This window comes from Eumetopias jubatus, unplaced genomic scaffold (genome assembly GCF_037043125.1).
Source record: "Eumetopias jubatus isolate StellerSeaLion01/CBP00866 unplaced genomic scaffold, mEumJub1_p1.0 scaffold_4, whole genome shotgun sequence".
Taxonomy (NCBI): domain Eukaryota; kingdom Metazoa; phylum Chordata; class Mammalia; order Carnivora; family Otariidae; genus Eumetopias; species Eumetopias jubatus.
This window is the reverse complement of record NW_028274810.1, coordinates 32793082-32815530: the sequence shown is the minus strand read 5'-3', so window position 1 is coordinate 32815530 and position 22449 is coordinate 32793082. Positions and strand designations below refer to the sequence as shown.

The window sequence follows — 22449 nt, the reverse complement described above, 5'->3', positions numbered from 1 at the left end:
TTTTCCATTGGACATTCTTTCCTGCTTTGTCGAAGATTAGTTGACCATAGAGTTGCGGGTCCATTTCTGGGCTGTCTATTCTGTTCCATTGATCTATGTGTCTGTTTTTGTGCTAGGACTATAACATACTCTCTTGATGACAGCTTTGTAGTAGAGCTTGAAGTCCGCAGCATGTATTGACTTTTGAGAATAGCAAAAATAACTACTTTAAGATCTAGCTAACTGGTTGCAGCTTGCAGAGAAAAGTCTTTAGTGGGTGGGAAGTTCTGTGGTCAATCACTAGAAACTGGGGAGTGTCAGAGGAGAGGACCGCTGCCCTCAGTCCATGCTTGGAAAGATGGAGAGGTGTGGTGCACCCCAAAGATGGGGGTGCCCGTGAGGGAGGCACTGACCAGCCTAAGATTCCTCTTTTTTTAAAATTTTTTTTAAGATTTTATTTATTTGAGAGAATGAGATAGAGAGCATGAGAGGGGGGAGGGTCCAAGGGAGAAGCAGACTCCCCGCCGAGCAGGGAGCCCGATGTGGGACTCGATCCCGGGACTCCAGGATCATGACCTGAGCCGAAGGCAGTCGCTTAACCAACTGAGCCACCCAGGCGCCCAAGAGTCCTCCTTCTTCCTGGGTTTCGTTCTGGGTGGGATGGATTCTGCCTGGAGTCATCACTACTGTTCTTTTATTTCTCTGGTGTTCTCCCCCAGGTTTGAGTAGTACCGTTGTGTCCTACATTTTGTGCAAAGGAGAAATACCATCTCTCTTCACGGTCCAGCAGCCATCCCCCCTTCCGTGGTCAATAGAAATGAAAGTCTGATCTTCTAAAGTCCCTTTTTGGACCAGAGTGTGAATCTGTCTACTAGACTGCAACAGGAGATGTACTTCTAATCTAGTGCTAACCTCTTGACAGATGTGTAAGAAAGAACTGGGACACCTGCTTTAAGGCAGTGCACTTTACCCTGTAAGGTGATGTTTAGCACGGATTCAAGGCCCCTCACAACTACCTCATTGGTAAAATGGCAAAATTCTGTTGGTTTTTACCTTCAGTGCCTACCAGTTAAGACCCTAAATTGATGTTCCTTATCTAAGAGTGATAGGCAAAACACCTACACCTCCCAATCACCTATGGGGGAGTTGTACTTATTAAAAAAATTCCTGGACATTCCTAGGCCTAATCTATTTTAAATATTCTTTACCCTATGAGTATCTTAGTAAATAAAAATAATTGCAGATAATGCAGGTTCTAGAAAATTGTTAACATCCAAAAATTGCAATCTGCTAATTATTTACCAGCATCATCTTCTCTGCTCCATAAGCTCATTGTTATATCTCTTCAGTCAATGCCTTTCAAGGTCCAGTTCATCACTTCTGGCTTTTCAATATAAATATATATTTTTTAATAAATTGCAGGGTGTGCCTCTTTGATGTTCTTGGTGTCAACAGTGGCTCCCAAAGCCTAACTTTGTTATATAAACAAAACAAAACTATATACATGGAAAGAAACAGAAAACAAGGACCTCTATCAGCTTTATTAGCTGCAATGATATGCATTATTTGTAATATAAATTACATATAACATGTAATTATAACAAAAACTTTAGTTTTGAAAAACATTTTATTCAAGAATTACATAATTTCAAATATCTTCCAAAATACAGCTTCCTAGATTGCTACAAAAGAAAGCAAATTCGGTAAGAAATTTAAATCATTAAATATGTTTCACTAGTATATACATACAGAATGCCAAGCAATTAATATTTAGCCCTGGAATGCGTACCATGTCTTTTGTTTTTCCTTATTAAAGAGAGGCTCAATCCAGCACTTGGTACAGGCTATGTACAACAGGCCAAGTTCAGTGTTCAGAAGAGTTTGACATTAGCTGCCTCAATTTACAGCTGTGGTAGTTTGTCCACAGGGGTGTCAAATTTGAAGTCTGTAGGAAACAGATCTGGGGCTCGAGGATAGATTAGCCTGTAGGACTGTCTGATTGTAACATCAGCAACACCAGCAATATCTCCAATTTCTAAAAGACAAAAATCAAAAATTAATTACAACTTCCATCCCATCTCCCTCTACAACCTGTGTTCCAATGTGTGAGATATGGTAGTATAAAATCCACAGTGAAAACCCCAGAGATGCTGCCTTTCAAACCCTAACAATGGAAATCCATACTAAGAGGTAGAAAGGAGGGCTACAGTTGGTAACAGTAATAATGGCAGTATCCCTATCACCTCAAAGGGCTGTCTCGGCCGTGTGAAGACTGCAGGACATGGGAACAGTGCTCAGGGCACAGCACTAGGAGTGAGACCTATTGTACCGGCCGTCGTGTTTAGAACTGACTGCTTCTCCTTCACAGTAAATCTTTCTGAGGATCATGGAAGTAATGTATGAATACTTTCTTATAAAGAAACTCACGGGGCGCCTGGGTGGCTCAGATGGTTAAGCGTCTGCCTTCAGCTCAGGTCATGATCCCAGGGTCATGGGATCAAGCCCCACATCAGGCTCCTGGCTCAGTGAGGAGCCTGCTTCTCCCTCTGCCTCTCTCCCTGCTCATGCTTTCTCTCTCTGTATCTCTAATGAATAAATAAAATCTTTAAAAAAAAAACTCACTTTATTATTTCCGTGTTTAAAAGTTCCCCTGCAACACCTCTAGTTAATTCTGTTCTTTTGTTAAAAGGTTCTTTTGGAATCATACGTTAAAGACTGACCTAACAGCCTCTTTTTTCTACTTAGTACATCAAACATTATACATCTGCTTAAGACAGATGTACATTCTAACATCATGTGAATGTTTTGACTATTACAGACACATAACACTGAGCATTGAAAGTTCACGTATTTCTAGTCTATTACGGAACCCTAGGAGTAGATCCACTTTTACCCTTCAGAGTCACTGTCACCTTTTTCCTTTTTATTAAAAGTCCAAAGGATGCTACTTGACAATTATTTGGTCATAAATACTTAATCAAAATGGATTTTTAAAACACAGGCTTTAATGCAAACTCATTTTACCACCTTTTCACAGTTCAAATCCTAAGGTTTTATGGATTTTCAGTGTGGATGCCTGCCATCCATGTGCAATGAGCTAGTCTTAAATGTCGTCTGTGTGTAGGACGTCCTAATGCTGTCGTGTTGCATCACATTCGCTATCTGTCTTCTAGACATGGAGACCGGTGACTCTCAACTGGCTGCCGGCAAGGGAAGAAAAGGGCCTTACATCTCCAAAAACCCCAAAAACTTCATGTAAAACACAAACAGCAGAAAGTGCCAAGATAAACACTTCTGTGTTGATTAGAATAAACTTTACAACTGGGAATAAAGGTAAGGATACTGCTTAGTGTCAACTTCTCAATTTTACCAGAAGACTCAAAATTTCCTTAAAAAATATGAGTGGAGGCCAAAAGGAATGGATAATGGCACATTTAAATAACTAATGGTTGGCTTCTTCTATACAATTTATTACTTTTATTAATAGAGAAATGTGCGGCCTAAGCAGAGGTGAAAAGGCTGTTCTTACTAGGGTATTAACAGTCAGTGCAGCTAGTCCTCTCATTGCCTCACTTTTAAATTTAGAATTGACTGCTTCTTTTTATTTATAGATCTTTTTGAGGATCACAGAAGTAATTAATGAACAAATGCTTGTAAAGAAATTCACTTAGCGCTTCCTTCTGTTCAAAAGTTCCCCTACGGCAGTAAACTCAAAAATGGCTGTAGAAGGATGAAACTTCTGTCAGTGTCTTCATTAAGAAACTGAGTAACGTTTGAAAGGCGAAAGAAAACGGGCTCCACAGAATGTTATAACCTGACGGTCAGCAGGAATTTCTGATGAGCCCAGCTGTAGGAAGCCATGCCAGGAAGCAGGGAAACAAGTGTGGCCCCCACCTCTCAAGATTTAAAAAGCTAAGTTTTGAGGGGGAAAGAAGGACTATTCAAAATAACGTTTCAGAGTGACAAAAATAACTTCTAGAAATGAAAAATGTACAAACTAAAATACTTAATTTGAATGGGAAAAGTGTGTCCATACACAGTTATGCCTCCATTTTTATTTATGAATCACTTAAAATACAGTATTTTGCTTCGAAGTTTTGATTTTGTTTTGATTCCAAGAAACTTTTTTTTTTTTTTTAAGACTTATTTATTTGAGAGAGAACTCGAGCAGAGGGAAAGAGAAAATCTCAAGCAGACTGCCCACCAACCGTGGAGGCTGACACGGGGCTCGATCTCACGACCCCAAGATCATGATCTTAGTCACCCAGGTGCCCTGATGAAGAAACTATCTCTTAAATGTGGGTTCAGATATTTACCTGCTTTATACTTAAAATGGAAATACAATTACATACCACAGCCTTCACGATTTCATCACTACTCCTCCTGAGAAAGAATCCTACCTTTTTGGGTCCTCTTCTCAGCTGATGCCTGTGAAGCCATGTAAATGGCTGCCGCCGCCACAGAGATAGGGCTCCGTCCAGGAACCAAGTCCAGTTCCACAGCTTTACGGGCTATATGTGTAGCTGCCATCTGTACTTGTTTAGGGAGACAGAGGTTGGAACAAAACCTGGACATGAAGTCCCCAGTTGTAATCAAATCCACACTGGTTTCTAAAGCCTTCAAAATAAGTTTGAAACATCTACCAATTTCTTTCTTAGAAATTCGTGACACGGCACATATTTCTGAAAGAAGAAAAAAGATAAATCCACATAAGTCATACGGTTCATTTAAGAATATATCATTTCTGATTATAAAATACATTCTAATTGCAAAAACGCAATCATGCCTTAAACAGCCTGATTAAAAAATGGGTAGAGGATCTGAATAGACATTTTTCCAAAGACAACATACAGATGGCCAACAGGCACATGTTAGAGAGGGAAAAGGACGTGAGAAACGAAAACCCTCATGCACTGCTGGTGGGAATGTAAACTGGCGCAGCCACTATGGAAAAAAAGATGGAGGTTCCTCAAAAAACTAAGAATACAAATACTGTATGATCCAGCTATTCCACTTCTGGGTATTTATACAAAGAATATAAAGACACGGATTCAGAAAGATTTATGCATCCCTATGTTCAGTGCAGCATTATTTACAACAGCCAAGATATGGAAACAATCTAAACGTCATCGATGGATGGATGGATGAAGAGGTGGTATATCAATACAGTGGATACTATTAAGCCATAAAAAAGAATGAAATTTCATCATTTGCAACAACATGCACGGACCTTGAGAGTATTATGCTAAGTGAAATAAGACAGAGAAAGACAAATACCACATGATTTTACTTGTATGTGGAATCTAAAAACCAAAACAAACGAATGAACAAATAAAAACAAACTCATGGACACAGAGAACACACTGGTGGTTATGAGAGGGGAAAGGAGTTAGGGCGTAGGCAAAATGAGTGAAGGAGTCAACTGTATGGTGATGGATGGTAACCAGACTTTTAGTTATTACTTTGTAGTATAAAACAGATGTCAAATTACAGTTGACCCCTGAACTCAGGGGTCAGGGGATGCCCACTCCCAGCACAAAAATCCATGTATAACTTTTTACTCCCCCAAAACTTTTTTAACTACCAATAGCGTACTGTTGACTGAAAGCCTTAGTGGTAACAGTCAACATCTATTTTGTATATGTATCATATACTGTATTTTTACAAGAAAGCTAGAGACAATATTAAAATCATAAGAGAAACTACACTTACAGTACTACACTATGTCAAAAAAATCTGCATGTAAGTAGATGCATGCAGTTCAAATTCATGTTGTTCAAGGGTCAAATGTATTAATACTGTGTACCCCGAACTCACCTATGGCGTATATGGATATATATGTTATATGACATACTAATTACCTCAATAAAGAACAAATCATGCCTTATAAATGAATCTTTAATCCTCTCAGTGATACTTCCCATAGAGCTAATTTAAAATTTCTCAGTTATTTTAAAAAGATATTTATTTTTAGAGAGAGAGTGTGCGTGAGCAGGGGGAGGTGCAGGGGAGATGGGGAGGGAGAGAGACTCTCAAGCAGACTCTACCTTGAGCACAGAGCCCGGTGCGGGGCTTGATCGATTTCATGACCCTGAGATCATGACCTGAGCCAAAACCAAGAGTCGATGCTTAATTGACTGAGCCATCCAGGCGCTCTGTTAATCCCTCTGTTAATTTAAGTGTTTATCACACTTTAAAGAAGTCTTTTAAACAAGTTAAATGTAGGTTCTTATTATTTTAATATTAATTTCTCTTAAGTTTCAATTCAGACTAGTAAGTTACGCAAAGCTGAAGAATACTTCTCAAGCATATGCACGTGTAATCCCTGTGCTTACAGGCTATAACAAAATGAGATCAAATATTTGACCCTGTTATTCTAAAAATTAAACTACCAAACACTTTCAGAACAAATTTAAGAAAAGTCTTAGTTTTAGCTGCAGTAACCAAAAAGATGATGAGGATAAAAGCCACGGCCTCGTTGTAAAATATTCACTGACGCACGAAAGGTAACGGAAGTCTTAAGCTGGAGTGAACCTGGCAGTGGAAGAGTAAAGACCACAGCGGCAGTGTGAACAGCTCACCTATTTATCATGACTGCAAACTGGACAGAAAATACTAGTTCTCTCAAAGTCTCCAACTCAAGTGTGAAAGTGCAAACTGTATAACAAGAGACAAATGTCGCTGATTTTTTCTAAGGCTTGACTCCTTCACCTGCAGAGACCTGTGCTAGGAGTGGAAATGGTTTTCCATGCATGAAGTGTACACACTTAACTAGTAAGGAAGGCATCCTCTGGCTTATGATGCCAGGCCTCAAAGCCCCCAAAATAGAGTCAGTTCAAAAGATCTCATGAGCAAAGAACACGGAGCTTACATGGGCTAAAGTGACATCACATGGGAAAATAGCCTGAAAAGAACATGGTTAAGATTACAGAATGAATTTCTGTCAAGGAACAAAAAAAAGAGGCATTTGGAAATGATACTAAGATGGATTACAATATGTAACCAGGAAAGCATGACAGCTACGTAGTGTCAAAGCTGCTTGACTTTGGTCTGCAACTAAACACTTACCTTTGAATGTCCTAGGAACCCCTTCTTGTCTACAGGCGATATAGAGACAAGCGGAAGCTATGGCATCATTAGCTCTGCCCTTCAGGCTCTTCTGTTCATACACTTGCTTGAATAAATTATTTGTTCGATCCTTCAAAGCAAAGAAACTAAGTTTAATTAACTCTAGGCCATTTAATTAGTTGCAATATCAAAATTTCATGTGTTCATTAAATTATGCTAAGTCAATGCCAGAATTCGCTTAAAGGAGACAGACAAGAACTTACAACTATATTTCGAGGGAGGTTGATTCTGTCTGCCATAGTAGTGATTTCTTTGAAAGCATTCATCATTGCTCGATCAGAACTACTCATTGTTCTCCGATTTTGGTACTTAGAATTGCCAAATTCGTCAAAACTTGCAGCTCCTGTACCCTATAAAACAAAGTTTTACAACTTTATGCAAAATTTTTTTTTAAATCTGAATGAACAGACATTTCTAAAAAAACAACTTACATGATCCGACTCCATAAGCCCAAGAAATCTACCCTGTGCCCCCTCCTTATTCCTCAGTAGAACAAGTACCAGACTGAGATGGTTTAAATGAATATCTGTGAGAGAACCCAATAATATAAACCATCACATTAATAGACCTAAGGAGAAAAATCAAAGGATCATCTCCAAAGGTGCTATAAAGGCAAGCAAACAAAACTCAAAAGCCATTTTTTGATATAAACTCACAAAACACTACAAATGGGTACTTCAAGTTAGAAAATCATTCTCCCAGGCCCAAAGCCAGCACAATGATTCATGAAGAAGAAAGGCATACCCTGTGTTATTGCGCTTCACTTTACTGCACTTTGCAGAGACTGTATTTTTGTACTGTTGTTAACAAATTGAAGGTTTATGGCAACCCTACGTTGAGCAAGTCTACTGGTGCCATTTTTCCAACAGCATTTGCTCACTTCAGGTTTCTGTCACGTGTTAGTAATTCTTGCAACGTTTCAAACTTCTTTCTGATGGTGATCTGTGAGCAGGGATCTTTGATGTTACTGTTATAATTGTTTTGGGGCTCCATGAAGTGCATACTTAGAAGACGGCAAGCTTAATAAATTGTGCTCTCTGACTGCTCCCCTGAGCCGCTGTTCCCCCATCTCTCTCCCTCTCCTTGGGCCTGTTTCCTGAGACTCAACAATATTGAAATTAGGCCAATTAATAACCGTATAAGGGCTTCTCTCTGTTGGAGTCAAAGGAATAGTCACATACTTCTCATTTTAAATCAAAAGCTAGAAATGATTAAGCTTAGTAAAGGCATGTCAGAAGCTGAGACAGGATGAAAGCTAGGCCTCTTGTGCCACACACAGCCATGTTGTGAATGCCAAGGAGAAGTTCTTGAAGGAAATTAAAGTGCTACTCCAGTGAACACGCAAATGATAAGAAAGTGAAACAGCCTTCTTGCTGATACGGAGAAAGTGTTAGTGGCCTGGATGGAAGACCAAACCAGCCACCACATTCCCTTAAGCCAGAGCAAGGCCCTAACTCTCTTCAATTCTGTGAAGGCTCAGAGACATGAGGAAGCCCCAGGAGAGGAGTTGGAAGCTAGCAAAGGTTGGTTCCTGAGGTTGAAGGAAAGAAGCTCTCTCTATAACATAAAGCACAAGGTGAAGCAGCCAGTGCTGACACAGAAGCTACAGCAAGTTCTCCAGAAGATCTAGCTACGAGAATTCACGAAGGTGGTACACTCAGTAACAGATTTTCAATGTAGATGCAACAGCCTTCTTTTGGAAGAACATGCCATCTAGGACTTCCTGAGCTAGAGAGGAGAGAGAGGTAATGCCTGGCTTCAAAGCTTCAACAGCCTGTCTCTGTTGTTAAGGGCTAATGCAGCTGCTGACTTGAAGTTGAAGCCAATGTTCAGGTACCATTCTGAAAATCCTAGGGCCCATAAGAATTACGCTATCTATTTTGCCTGTGCTCTAGAAATGAAACAACAAAGCCTGGATGACAGCACATCTGCTTATAACATGGTTTACTAAGTATTTTAAGTCCCCTGTTGAGAACTAACTGCTCAGAAAAAAAGATTGCTTTCAAAATATGACTGTTCATTGACAATGCATCTGGTCATCAGGAGCTCTGAGATGGAGCTGAACAATGGGATTACTGTTGTTCTCATGCCTGCTAACACAACATCCAAATCCATCCTGCAGCCCATGGATCAAAGAGTCATTTCAACTCTCAAGTCTTATTTAGTAAACACATTTCATAAGGCTACAGGTGCCACAGATAGTGTTTCCTCTGATGGCCCTGGACAGACTACACTGAAGAACTGGAAAGGATTCACCATTCTAGATGCCATTAAGAACATCCATGATTCATGGGAAGAGGTCACAATATCAACATGAACAGGAGGAGTCTGGAAGAAGTTGATTCCAGCCCTCCTGGGTGACCTGGAGCAGGACTCCAGTGGAGGCAGGAACTGCAGAGGCGGTGGAAACAGCAAGAGGACTAGAAGCAGCAGGAGAGAGCCTGAACATGTGACCGGACGGCTGCGATCTCATGATTGAACTTTCACGGCTGAGGAGCTGCTTCTCATGGATGCGCAAAGACAGTGGTGTCCTGAACTCAAATCTACTGCTGGTGAAGATGCTGTGAAGATGGTTGAAATGACAACAAAGGATTTGGAATATTAACTAAACTTAGTTGACAAAGCAGTGGCAGGGTTTGAGAGGACCGACTCCAATACTGAGAGAAGTTCTGCTGTGGGTAAAACACTATGGAACACATGCTACACAGAAATCGCATGTGAAAAGAGGAGGCAATCGATGGGGCAAACTTCATTATTTTAAGAAACTGCCAGAGCCACCTACCATTCAGCAACCATCACATCGAAGCAAGACCCTCCACCAGCAAAAAAATCATAATTCGCTGGAAGCTCAGATGATGGTTAGCATTTTTTAGCAATAAAGTATTTTTAAATTGAGGTATATGTATTTTTTTAAACATAATGCTACTGCACACTTAATAGTGTAAATAAGACTTTTATATGTACTGGGAAACTAAAAAAAGGCATTTGACTCCCTCTATTGTGATATTTGCTTTACTGTGATGGATTGGAACCAAACCCGCACTATCTCTGAGGTACGCCTGTACTAGAAAAACTGACCAATATAATGTAATTATAATTACATAATGTACCTAGATAACAATTATATCAACTATACTGGTGTAATTATTTTAAAATTAGGCAGAAGAGCAAGAGAGGGGGGGCGCCCAGCTGGTGCAGTCAGTAGAGCATGTAGCTCTTGACCTTGGGGCTGTGAGTTCAAGCCCCACGTGTGGCGTGGAGTTTACTTAAAATAAAAAACATTAAAAATTAAAAATAAAATAAGGCAAGAGAAAAATGAGAAGTACTAATTTGGGAAGGAAGTGATTATTTGCAGATAGTATTTTTGAACATCTAGAATACTCAAAATCACTGTAAAACTGCTATAAATCATAGAATTCATTAGAGGCAAGGTCAAAATTAAACAAATCAATAGCCTTCATATGTATAGCCAGTTATAAGGCAATGAAAGAAAAATATTCCAATTGCAAAACAACAAAGAAGGTAAGTATCTAGGAATCAACTTAAACATGCAAGACCTTTATGAAGAAAACCTCTCTAGAAGGACACATATGACTTAAGGAAATGGAAAGGCATACTATGTTTTTGGACAGATTTATCAGGAAGAAGTCAATCTTCCCTAAGTCAATTTGCAAATCTATCTAACCAAAACCTCGCTGAAAATGACTTTTTTTTTTTTTTTTAAACAAAGTGATCCATCCTAATCTTTAAATGGAAAAGACAAGTGAAGAAAATGCTGAGAAAGCAGAGCAGGGAGGAACTAAAGCTACTAGATACTAACAGTATGGTAGGACATCTGACTGCCGGAGCCAGGACACAGAAAGGATAGAAAGTCCGGAAACAGTCCCAAATACATACAAAAATCTAGCATATGACAAATATAGCATCTTAAAAAACTCTTTTGCCATGTAGGATAAACAACTGTCAAAGGATACAGGAGGAAACTAGCGATAGTGGTTACTGGTTTCTGACAAGGAAAGGGGGTTGCAGTGGGAACTGAGTTTGGGGGTCAAGGATAAAGAAAATTGTGTTCTTTTTACATTTGTGTTTGAGTCATGTATTTCCTTTTGAAAAAATTAAACATTAAAAAAAGTCACAGTGTCAATTTGTGGCAATCTGAGATTTTAAAATGTCCTCAGTATACTTTTTCCCCAAGCCTGTAAAGCTAAAGTAAATGTAGAAATCACCCAAAGATATTTCTGAATATAATACTACAACTTTAACCTAGCCTACACTATGTTTTTCAAATTTTATACATACTTTATAGAGCATGAAAAAACAATTAATGACCTGCTTTTTCATAATATTTTCTTGAAAATAGACTGCAGCAGTATACAGTAAGTCCTGAAATTGCATCCCTTGCTTAGTTCTTTGGAATATTGCCACCACTCCTTCCAATTCAGATAAAAGAGCAAAAAAGAGCCAGGTTGCCAGACAAATTATACTGCTGCTTTACCTAACAGCAGCAGCTACCATTTACTGAACACACACCACATGTGTGTTATAAATACTTTACCTACATTCCCATGTAACCCTCAAAATTTCTATGAAGTACTCTTAGTCTCACTGATGATGAATGTGAAGCTTACATACGTCACTTAGGTTAAGTCAGAAATCGACCAATATTAGAAAACAGGCTATACCGAGCTACAGTTTATCTTAGGTAATGTGGGGGGGGGAGGGGAAGAAAAGACTTTCTTAATATTCAAGGAACATATCAATATGAACTCAAAGAATTTTTGTGCAAAATGGGCTTCACGGAAACAAGGGCCTGAGATATAAAGACTCTGTAATCATGACCTGTTGCTCTCCCCTTTAAGGTGGAAGAAATGTGTAAGGGAACAATCATTCACAATCTGGTTAAATCTTATTCTCAGGTCAGAATTCCTCATGGGGGCAGTGATGGATACTTTTTCAAAGTTCCCAAACTCCCAGGTCTTTGGTCAGTCCACACTTTATGTTTCCTGCAGAGGGGATCTATTACCTTGCCAATCATGGTAGACAAATCTCCATCACTCAGAAGAGGATTCTGGGAGTCTCCAACTCGGGATGGATCTTTTGTTGCTTTATCATTGCTGAAAGTTCTCCATTCAGACCCCACATCGATAACCCGGTCACCTAAGAATATAAACACAAACAGAAATCTAAATGGTCTTGTCAAGACAGGATTTACTGAACACTGTGTAATACCCAACTCAGCCCTTATTCCTAGGAAATCTCAACATGGATATCTAGGCTCCAGCGCAAGTATCACGTCTCAGACATCTGGCCTGAAGCATTCCTTTAACGACTGTGCCAGTCCAATAATAACCCTCTTTATTTATTTTTAAAGATTTTATTTATTTATTTGAGAGACAGAGTGAGAGACAGGTCAAGAACGGGGGTGGGGAGGGTAGAGGGAGAAGCAGACTCCCTCCCGCTGAGCAGGGAGCCCGATGCGGGGCTCGATCCCAGGACCCTGGGATCATGACCTGAGCCGAAGGCAGACGCTTAACCGACTGAGCTGCCCAGGCGCCCCCAATAATAACCCTCTTTGAACATTATGCTATGATTAGTCATATTCTAACTCTTGGAAGAAAAAGAATTAGTCAAAATAAAGACAAATGGCAAAATAAAGCTATTCATATGTGATGCAAAGATAAAATAATATGATTCAGAACAAAAATTTGCAAGAGGCACAGAAAAAAAAACAGAAAACACTGCTCACAATGGTATTAATGCACACAGTTTCACATAAGAAGTTATTTTCATGGGAAATGCTTTGCAGAGAACTAGGCCTAAACTTATGTTTTAGTTAGCTATTGGACAAAAAAATATTTTTTGGCCAAAGAATTTATACAGAGAGCAAAATGTTAAGCCTAGAGCCAGTGAGAACAAAGCCAGGCAGGGAAACTTTTCTTTTTAAGCAAAGAGCCAGTGGCAAAATAGGTCCTGCCAAAAAAAGCACCTATGAACAGATCTGGTTGATTACTGCTCTGGAGGGGGGTGCTCAGTGGCTAGTAACGTCTCCACAGTGACAAGGGTCACCCCTGAACACCTGCATACGCTGTCATTGTGTGAACATTCTCTTTTAATCCTCACAGCCTCGTAAAGATAGGTACCACTTTCCTGCCACTTTGGAAATAAAATTAATTGGCTAAGATCACCCAACTAGAACTGAAATGTGCCTCAGATCCCAAAACCTGCTGTTCCCTACTGCATCTCTAAAGCCTGAGCTTTTCCACCAAAGTGTGATAAAACTGAAAGCAGGAACCAGCCCATTTGCATTGTTGCCTGAACAGAAAGGAGAAAGAAATGCAAGAAATTAGTTACCTCAGCAATTAAAAGACATTCTGGTACTGACAGTCATGAACATAATGGTTATGAGCGTGGGCTCTACCACTGGCCACTTAGCCTTGGACGAATTATGTCATTTCTCAACTTTCAATTTCCCCAACAACCGTACAATTTAAAGACTATAAAGATTAAATAAATGAATACAGGTACATTGCAGGTAAAGTGATTAAAAAGTTCAAAGTGAGTGCTTGATATTAGCTATTGGCTGCTATGAAAATGAAAATAAGAGGACAGATATTCTGACATTTCACTCCTTTTGGTGAGGGGAATAAGGAGAGGCACCAGTTATAAAACATTTGTCTCCACATCAGACTTTGAAAGTAGCAGAGTACTCTGCTACAGGTATTTGATCAGAGGGGCAGCAAAGAGAAAAGAAGGAAGGAAATTATGTAGACTCTGCTAAGTCTTCTGAACTATTTTCTATGTAGTTAATTAAAATGCTTATACTCCAAATATAATAATCATAATCTAATCCTAGTGTTATATTTAAGCAAGCAGGTAAACGTGCAATGGAATCATTCAACCCTGATGGTTTGGGAATACTTTTTCTTTGAACACTCCAATCACTTGGGAGTAACCAGACATCACTTGGACTATCAAGTGTTCCTGTCACAAGGGAACTGAGAGGTAGGGTCCCCATGTGCCATACCTGTATGTAGTAAGAATGGCCAAGGAAGGCAAAAGCAGGGAGATCAGTTTATGACGCAACTTCAGTAGATGAGAGGTTGAGCAGGTGGCCCAAAATAAGGACAGAAAGGTTAAATGGATAGGACCGTCATGATGGATTACTCTGCTTCCTCCTCATAAAAACAAACATCACTAAACTTGGGAAGCAATTCTAAGATTTTTAAAACTTATCTGAAAGTAACAAAACCTATAATTATAGACTGAAGTCTTACTGCAATATTAACTAAACAAGGCTCTTGTCTCAAGAAGACCACTCTAAAGAGACTGATTTTTCTTCCTTTTTATAAAAGAATAATAATGCTTGCTTACCAATATATATATTAATATAAATATATAAGCAAAAAAAAATTACCTGTATTCTCAACACCAGAGAAAACCATTGTTAATATTTTGGTATATATATTTTCTGCCCCCTCCTGCCCCCCGCTTTTTAAAGATTTTATTTATTTATTGGAGAGAGAGAGCACAAGAGGGGGTAGGGTCAGAGGGAGAGCAGACTCCCCGCTGAGCAGGGAGCCTGATGTGGGACTCGATCCTGGGACTCTGGGATCATGACCTGAGCTGAAGGCAGTTGCTTAACCAACTGAGCCACGCAGGTGCCCTATTTTCTGCCTTTTTAATTCATGTGTAGGTTTTTTCCTAAAATTAAATCATATTGTGCCTATTCCATGAAAAGCTCTATTCACATATGTATCATAAACAAGATTTTTAAACAGTTTGGCCCCTTTAATAGCATCCACCAATTAAAGTGATACTCTGATGTCTCCATGTACTATGTTTTCTTTTTTTTTTTTTTTAGGATTTATTTATTTGAGAAAGTGAAAAGAGCAAGAGAGAGCAAGTAGGGGGGTGCTGCAAAGGGAGAGGGAGAAGCAGACTCCCCACTGAGCAGGGAGCCCAGGACTCTGGGATCATGACCTGAGCTGAAGGCATATGCTTAACTGACTGAGCCACCCAGGAACCTGTTTTCATTTTTTAAAAAAAAGATTTTATTTATTTATTTTAAAGAGAGAGAAGGCACATATAAGTTGGGAGAGAGGTAGGGGGAGAAGGAAAGGGGCAGAGTTGGGAGGGAGAGAGAGAATCTCAGACAGACTCCCTGCTGAGCTGGAGCCAGATGCAGTGGATCCCACAATCCTGAGATCATGATGTGAGCTGAAATCAAGAGTCAGATGCTTAACTGACTGAGCCACCCAGGTGCCCCATGCACTATGTTTTCGAAGGGAAAAATGTGAATCTAACTTTCCTAGTCAGAGAACATGCGCAAAACAAAAAACTACTATGGCCTTCATATTTGGAGTTACTTGCTAAATTCTAAGTTCAAAAAAAAATCAAATGTCATCATTAATTTGTAATATTTTAAAGAATGTACTAAGAGAACAGTGTAAATGAAAAGGTCGGGAGGTATGCTCACAACTTTTAAGTCTCTCTAGAAATCTAAAGATGAAGCATCTTGCCTAAGACTTTATTTCATAGCATTTTCCTTTTGGCCCCCAAAATAACCTACATGAGTTTCTTTTATTGGCTGCTTTGTAATGCTTTTAAAAAGAAAGATGGATTAGGGGGAAAAGGGGGTTAGGGGGAAGCTGGCCTAGGATGGTATAAATAGAAAAGCCAGAACTTGGTAGTGATGTAATTTTTCCACATACGTGGGAACAATCTACATGACTCATTCAACAATCTGTGATTTGTGCTAAGAGCCATTCCTCTTTTTATATTTTACTGCTCAAAACATAGCATTTATAAGACATAAAATTTCCAAAATAACTCAAATAGCAAATCATGAAACTATAACTGGACCATCAGATGAAGTACATGAGTAACAAAACAGGGCAGACCATTCAGAAAAATCAGTGCATAAAGGATTTTCATTTGAAGAAAACCTAAATGAGGCAGCATTTTAAAAGTTGCTCTGGAAGAAAACTGCAATACATAATCTTTTCAAGGGTAAGTGCACAAAGCAGCCATAATGTTTAGGTATAATCAACCTCTGGCAAAGCAGCAGCCTGCCGATAAACACATGCACACAAACACACACACATATACAAAACCTCCCACATCCTTTCATGTTCTAGAAACAGAGGAGCGCGCCAACTTTTACCGGTTCGTTCTTAACCAAACACTGATTTTTGTAAAATGAACACCAGATAAAAAGTCTATACAGGAAAATTTATAATAGCCAAAATAATACCACTACCATAATATACAGAACAGTACTGTTCCTCCATCTAGTGTGTGCCTGCTACCACTTCGATCAGGTTCCTCAGCCAAAAAAGTAAATGCACTCAATATGTATATTCTATATTCCACACATGTACAGTTCTCAATCCATATATTAGAGCGGTGTCTAAAGAGAATGAACTAAGATTTTTACCATATTCTAAAGAGAGTAAGTTTCATCTCTTTATTTTTCAAGAACGACTTGAGAATGACTGCCAAAACCATTCACACCAACTACTTTGGCACCTACCTCATGATTTGGCATTTCCACTCTTAAATATTTATCTACAAAAGTGTCATACAAGAATGTTCATAGCAGCATTACTCATGTTACTAAAACCTGGGAACAACCCAATGTCCATTAATAGAAAATGTACACAATGGGCTATCCCTCAGCAAACAAACTAACGACACATGCAGTAATGTAAATGCATTCAAAAACACTATTCTGAACCCCTAGAATGTCAGTGACTAAAAAACCATACTATATGATTCTATTTATAGAAAGTTCAAAAACAGGCAAAATAATCTATGAAGAGAAATCAGTACAGTGGTTGCTGTTGGGCTGGGGGACAGAGGTGACGGACTAGAAAGAAACATAAGGGAACTGCTGAGAAGGGAAGGAAATGGTCTAAACATCTTGATTAGTGTTGATTACACCAGTATATGCAGTGTCAGGATGCAAACTGTACATCTGGGATCTGTGCATTATACTGCAGGCAATTATACCTCAATACATCACAAATAAAAATTCACTCCCACCAAAATACTGCTGATTTTGAATTAAGCTGCACCAAGCCTATCCATTATTTTGGGGATGGCAGAACAATTATCAATCTTCTTGGACAAGGGAATATACTTTTTCTCAAGCTCTTCTTTCAGATTATATGTATGTCACATTTATGACGAGATCTAATTTTTTTCTGTTAAAAATCCCATTTTCTAACTAGTAATTGCTATAATATTTTATATGCTTATATTCAACCACTTTTAATAGACTATTAATTTTTAAAATTTGATCTGAATATTCTAGATATAGAATCCCATCAGTAGCAAAGAACTTGTTCCTCTTCCAATGCTTAACTTCCATTTCTATTTTATGTCCACAGCACTTGTCAAAACTCTCAAAACAATGCCTTTGATTTAAAACAGAAATGTCTCCAATATTTCAACATTATGCATAAAAGCAACAGGTGAACCTAAATAGTTATCTATTAAAGCATCATTCTATTCTAATGCAGAGTATCTTATATATTAGGAGTGTGTTGAGTTCATTAAACGTCTGTCATCTTGGCAAACCATAGTGTTTCTTACAATACTATCCTCTTACATTATGAAAGCCAGCCACAGTTGTCTGTGGGCTATTATTCTTCTAGCACTTATGTGTTAAGATAAATAAAGTTATTCTGGAGTAGTAAATAATTTCAGGTCAGTGGCTTAAAACGAAGATTTCTTTCTTATACCACATGTCTATATAGGGATAGGACAGCTTTCTATGCCATCCTCATTCAAGAGGATAGAATTCCTACCACTTGAGACATGCTAGGGGGATAAGAGAAGGTGGTAAGTTACGCACTGACTTAACAGTTTAGTAACATTTCCTCTCACGTGCCCTTGGCCAAAGCCAGTCAAGGAGTGGTGCTTAACTTCAAAGGGGGTGGAAAAGCATAAACATACCATGTGGCTCAAAGGAGAACCAGAAATATCAGCAAACAGTCATCAATGCTGTTGCACATGACAATCAGCAAGTAGAATTAAGCACTCACTTTTGTGGGATTTATGTATACATTCATAAAAAAAGATTGTTTTAGGACTTCCTTTTTCTGTCACATAACAAACAGAGGAATCAGTTAACTTTAGCGGTTGGTTCTTTGCAAGTCTCTACTAAGGACATTTTTTAAATGTTTAAAAGATACACTCCCACGGGTGTGAGGGATTCTTGATTTGCAACCCTGAGGGTCTTCTGCCACAAATATAACATTTTCTTCTGTTGTATCTTTAATACTTTATCATATTCCCTTGGATCTTCAAGTAGTACCATAATGTATCTTGTCTTTACCACTTTCTCATTCACTCTATATTCAGCTGTCTTCTCCACTTTACTGATTCAATTTCCTAGAATGTTAAGTCAGCTAATTATTATCTATAACAGTTTTACTGTGTTTGTCTCCTTGTGCTACCTTATTTCTTTCTGAAAACATTTAATAGAAATATTACTGAAGCTTTATTTCACTGATTACAAAAAATCGGTTATTTTTCTAACCTTCTTCTAGTAAACTATATCAGGGGTAGAATTTTGTTAAGTCCACTGGATCACTGTTCTTCTTCATTGTAGTTTTTATTCATAAGCCTCACGCTGACTTTTCTGCTTATCCATCCTGTACTGAAAAACTATCAAACCCATGTCTGGTGGTGGCAGTCATGTCAGAAAACCTTCCAATCCACCGCCACCAGGAATTCTCAGTCTCTCCAGGTACCTGAAGTCCCTGGCAGTTAACAGATGACCCAAATAAAATAAATTCCCAAGACTCTAGAAATTTATTAGGAAGGATACAGGTTTGTAATTATAGCAAAAATAATAGTAGCAAAAACAGGATAGAACTTTTTCACATTAACAGTCCACAGTTAATAGTCCTAGACTAGTGTGACCCAGGCTCCTCCTATCTTTTTAATAAGCCATCTTTATCATGACTAGGGTTTGCAGCATTAGATGCCTGTTGGTGGTTCCCTTTACCATGTCTGTATTCTAGCCAGTGGGAAGAAGAAAAAGGGAGGGTATATCCCTTGTGGCAGGATCTAAAGTTGCACATACCTATTCTACTTACAACCCACTGGTTAGATCACATGGTCATATCTAGCTACAAGGGAAGCTGGGAAATACAATCCAGTTGGGCAGCCACACACCCAGTTACAGTGTGGGGATTCTACTACTAAACCAAGAGTGAAGTAAGAGAAATCAGGCAACAACCAGTGGCCTCTACCACTACAAGGAATAATGGGGTAGGAGAGAAAGGAGATGAGAAAGAATGTCCTGTAGAACCAAGGCACTTTGCCTTATAGTCTAAAGGAAATAGTACACCAAGACAAACAAATATCTAACCTCCTTACCATGCAAGCTATAAATATAAATCCAACGAGAGTTATTTTGTAATACGCTATTAAAACCAGAATGGCTTATGGTAACAATCTAAACAGTGCAGGGGAAAACTGCAACATACCAAAAGCAGCCAGAAGGCCAACCCTAGAGAGTCTGATCTTCTAGGCCTGAATTAGACTCAGAATGTTTTTGTTTCTTATTGTAAATTAATAAAGGAATTTTTAAAACAAGTATTAAGAGGAATCACCCTAAATTTCAGTTCTTTCTGCTATCTTCCCGGAAAGTGATTTGAGCATTTTCATATATAACCAGTGGTAGAGAATTCAGAAGTAGGAGTCTTAGAACAACCTTCTCCAATTACTTGTTTTCAAAAGGTAGATTAAAACCATTTAATTTGAAACTATAAAATTTTCCAAAAAATGCCAAGTCTAAAAGTTCAATAATGAGAATGTATTATTCAAGGTGGACAAGCCCTAAGCATTGAGTTTTTTAATTAAAAAAAAAAATAGGATGCTTTGGAAAACTGTTTGGGTCAACACACTACATGTGTTAAATGGAATGCTGAAAATGAAATGCATCATTAGCTTCCACACCTTTCTCAGTCATCTACCCCTTCCTATCATTCCTCCTTACGCTATTTCAAAGAATCCTGACTTTAGTTTAGGGTTCCCGTACATTCTTTTTTTTTTTTTTTTTTTAAAGATTTCATTTATTTGACAGAGAGAGAGACAGCAAGAAAGGGAACACAAGCAGGGGGAGTGGGAGAGGGAGAAGCAGGCCTCCCGCCGAGCAGGGAGCCCAATGCAGGGCTCGATCCCAGGACCCTGAGATCATGACCTGAGCTGAAGGCAGTCGCTTAACCAACTGAGCCACCCAGGCACCCCGGGTTACCATAGTACATTCTTAACAGAAAGCTTACATCAGAGACAATTTTCAAAAGCTATCTGATCAACAGATACTTGAAAAAAACAAACTCTACAAGTCAAGAGTATAGTTACCATTTGGAAAGCCATTTGGAAAGGAAAATGCCTTGTAAATTCCATCCCAGAGAACCTGAATATAGCTCTTTTCTCCTCAGATACAGGTAGGTTTGCGGCAACAGCATCTAAGCTAAGGAACTGTAGCTCTAATGGAACGTGCATCCTAACCTCGGTCACAGTAATTTGAGTCATTCATAAACTAACACCTGCAGGCCTCTATCCTATGGGGCACGTTTCTTTTTCCCTCCACTTGGAATGACCTTCCCTCCATAAACCCTTACCCCTACTTAATGATCATGTTTCAATGTAAATTCAACAGTAATTTCCCCAGGAAGTCACTGCTTCCTTCCTTTGTGTTCTCACCAAACTTGGAAGCTCTGGAATAGAACTTTTACCATGCTGTGTTGTACTAATGCACCCTCTTCCCTTCCACACACTAGCCGAAGAGCTGCTCCAGAGCTTGCTTAGAGCATCTGATCCTTCTATCCCTCTCCCTGACTGGCACAGTGCCTTAACAGAAACAGGCTTGTTAAGTCCTACAGATCGGGATTTGAGTGGCTCTGTCACTTACTAGATGTGAAATCTTGAGCTAATGACCTAAGTACTCCAAGCCTCAGTTTCCCTTAAAGAGTGGTTGTGCTGACCAAGTAAAGTTAGTAATTCTCTGTTGCTTAAGGTAAAGTAGCATCTAAATTAAAAATTCTAAACTAGGTAAGAAGGCTGTCTCTGAGGCCTTAGAAGAGGTGCCAAAGCAAGAATTTGAAAGTGAATATTCCTGAATTTTTTCCTTTAGGAAACACTATAATGCAAATTTAAAATTGGTAATCCGGCAATCTTTAAAATGCTACAGTTAGAGAGCATTCCATATGCTAGACCCACTCAAACATAGCTTGCAACTGACTTGCTATGATGAAAAGCAGCTCAGACTTAGAATAACCTGCTTTTTTCTACAAGGTTAAGAAAAAAGGAGTATTTGTAACCCCAAAATATGTATCATTGAAAACTCATACTATACATTTTATACATTATCTCATTTGATTTTTAACAATTCCTAATAATTCTGAGATGTATGGTACCTGCTGCCTGTTTTGGAGGTGGGGGAGGAGGAGTCACGACTTATTTTACACATGAAGAAAGTTAAGCTTGGAGAAATTATGTAACTTGGTTATAGTTCCATAGCTCATTAACTAGTAGAGCCAAGCCTGGATGCGAAGGCCACTAGTTATACTAGGAACTATGGACACACATAAGATACCTGCCCTACAGGAATTGGCAGTCTGGAGGCATGGAAAACATGAAAACAAAGATGAAAACTCTGAAAATACAGAAGATCTCAAAAAATGTGGTAAATTGTAAGGTTAATAGTACAGATATGTGTTTCTTAATGTTACCGATGTATGACCTGAGCTAGAATTTCTAGAAATGGGGTCTGGAATCTTTATACACCTGATTCTTAATGCACATTCATGCTTCAGATGCACTGGTATAATCAGTATCCAGAAAGACTTTAAGAAGGAGAGGTCAAATTGGCTCATTTTTCTCATTCAAATCTACCTATACTATTTTCTGGTATTTTCCTTATATTCCTTTTAAGAACAATGAAAGACTTCAGTTTTAAATGGCACACAAAAAGTAGCTTTAACTAGAAATGATACCACGAGATCTAAACACATTATTTGAAATCCTAATTTATAAAAGTCATAACCAATTTTGTGTTTTAACAACCATCACAGCAGCTTGCTAACCTAATACTTTGCTGACTATAAACAATGTACAAAGTCAAATTTATGAACAAACTGATAATCTAAATATGATTACACTGCCACCTAGTGCTCAATTTTTACAGTGACACAATCACAATTAGGATTTGGGGGGTAAAAACCCCACAAAACAGTGCTGTCAGAGTCAACAGTTTCATGGTAGAAATGACAACGCTTTGCTTTAAAAATTGACCTTATTTTGATTAGGTGATATCTAATCACC

The 22449-nt window shown here is 38.7% G+C and overlaps 1 protein-coding gene across 1 annotated transcript in view; it reads right to left on the bottom strand.

Annotated features, from left to right (window-relative positions):
• Positions 1-1587: 1587 nt before the first annotated feature.
• Positions 1588-22449, bottom strand: part of GTF2B (general transcription factor IIB) — a 32678-nt gene continuing 11816 nt past the window's right edge. Inside the window, exons 3-7 of the mRNA XM_028102534.2 lie at positions 12131-12264; positions 7311-7457; positions 7048-7177; positions 4380-4661; positions 1588-2014 (exon numbers count right to left, since the gene is read on the bottom strand). Coding sequence (XP_027958335.1) covers positions 1881-2014; positions 4380-4661; positions 7048-7177; positions 7311-7457; positions 12131-12264 — 827 coding nt within the window. The 3' untranslated portion in view covers positions 1588-1880. The remainder of the gene's footprint in view (positions 2015-4379; positions 4662-7047; positions 7178-7310; positions 7458-12130; positions 12265-22449) is intronic.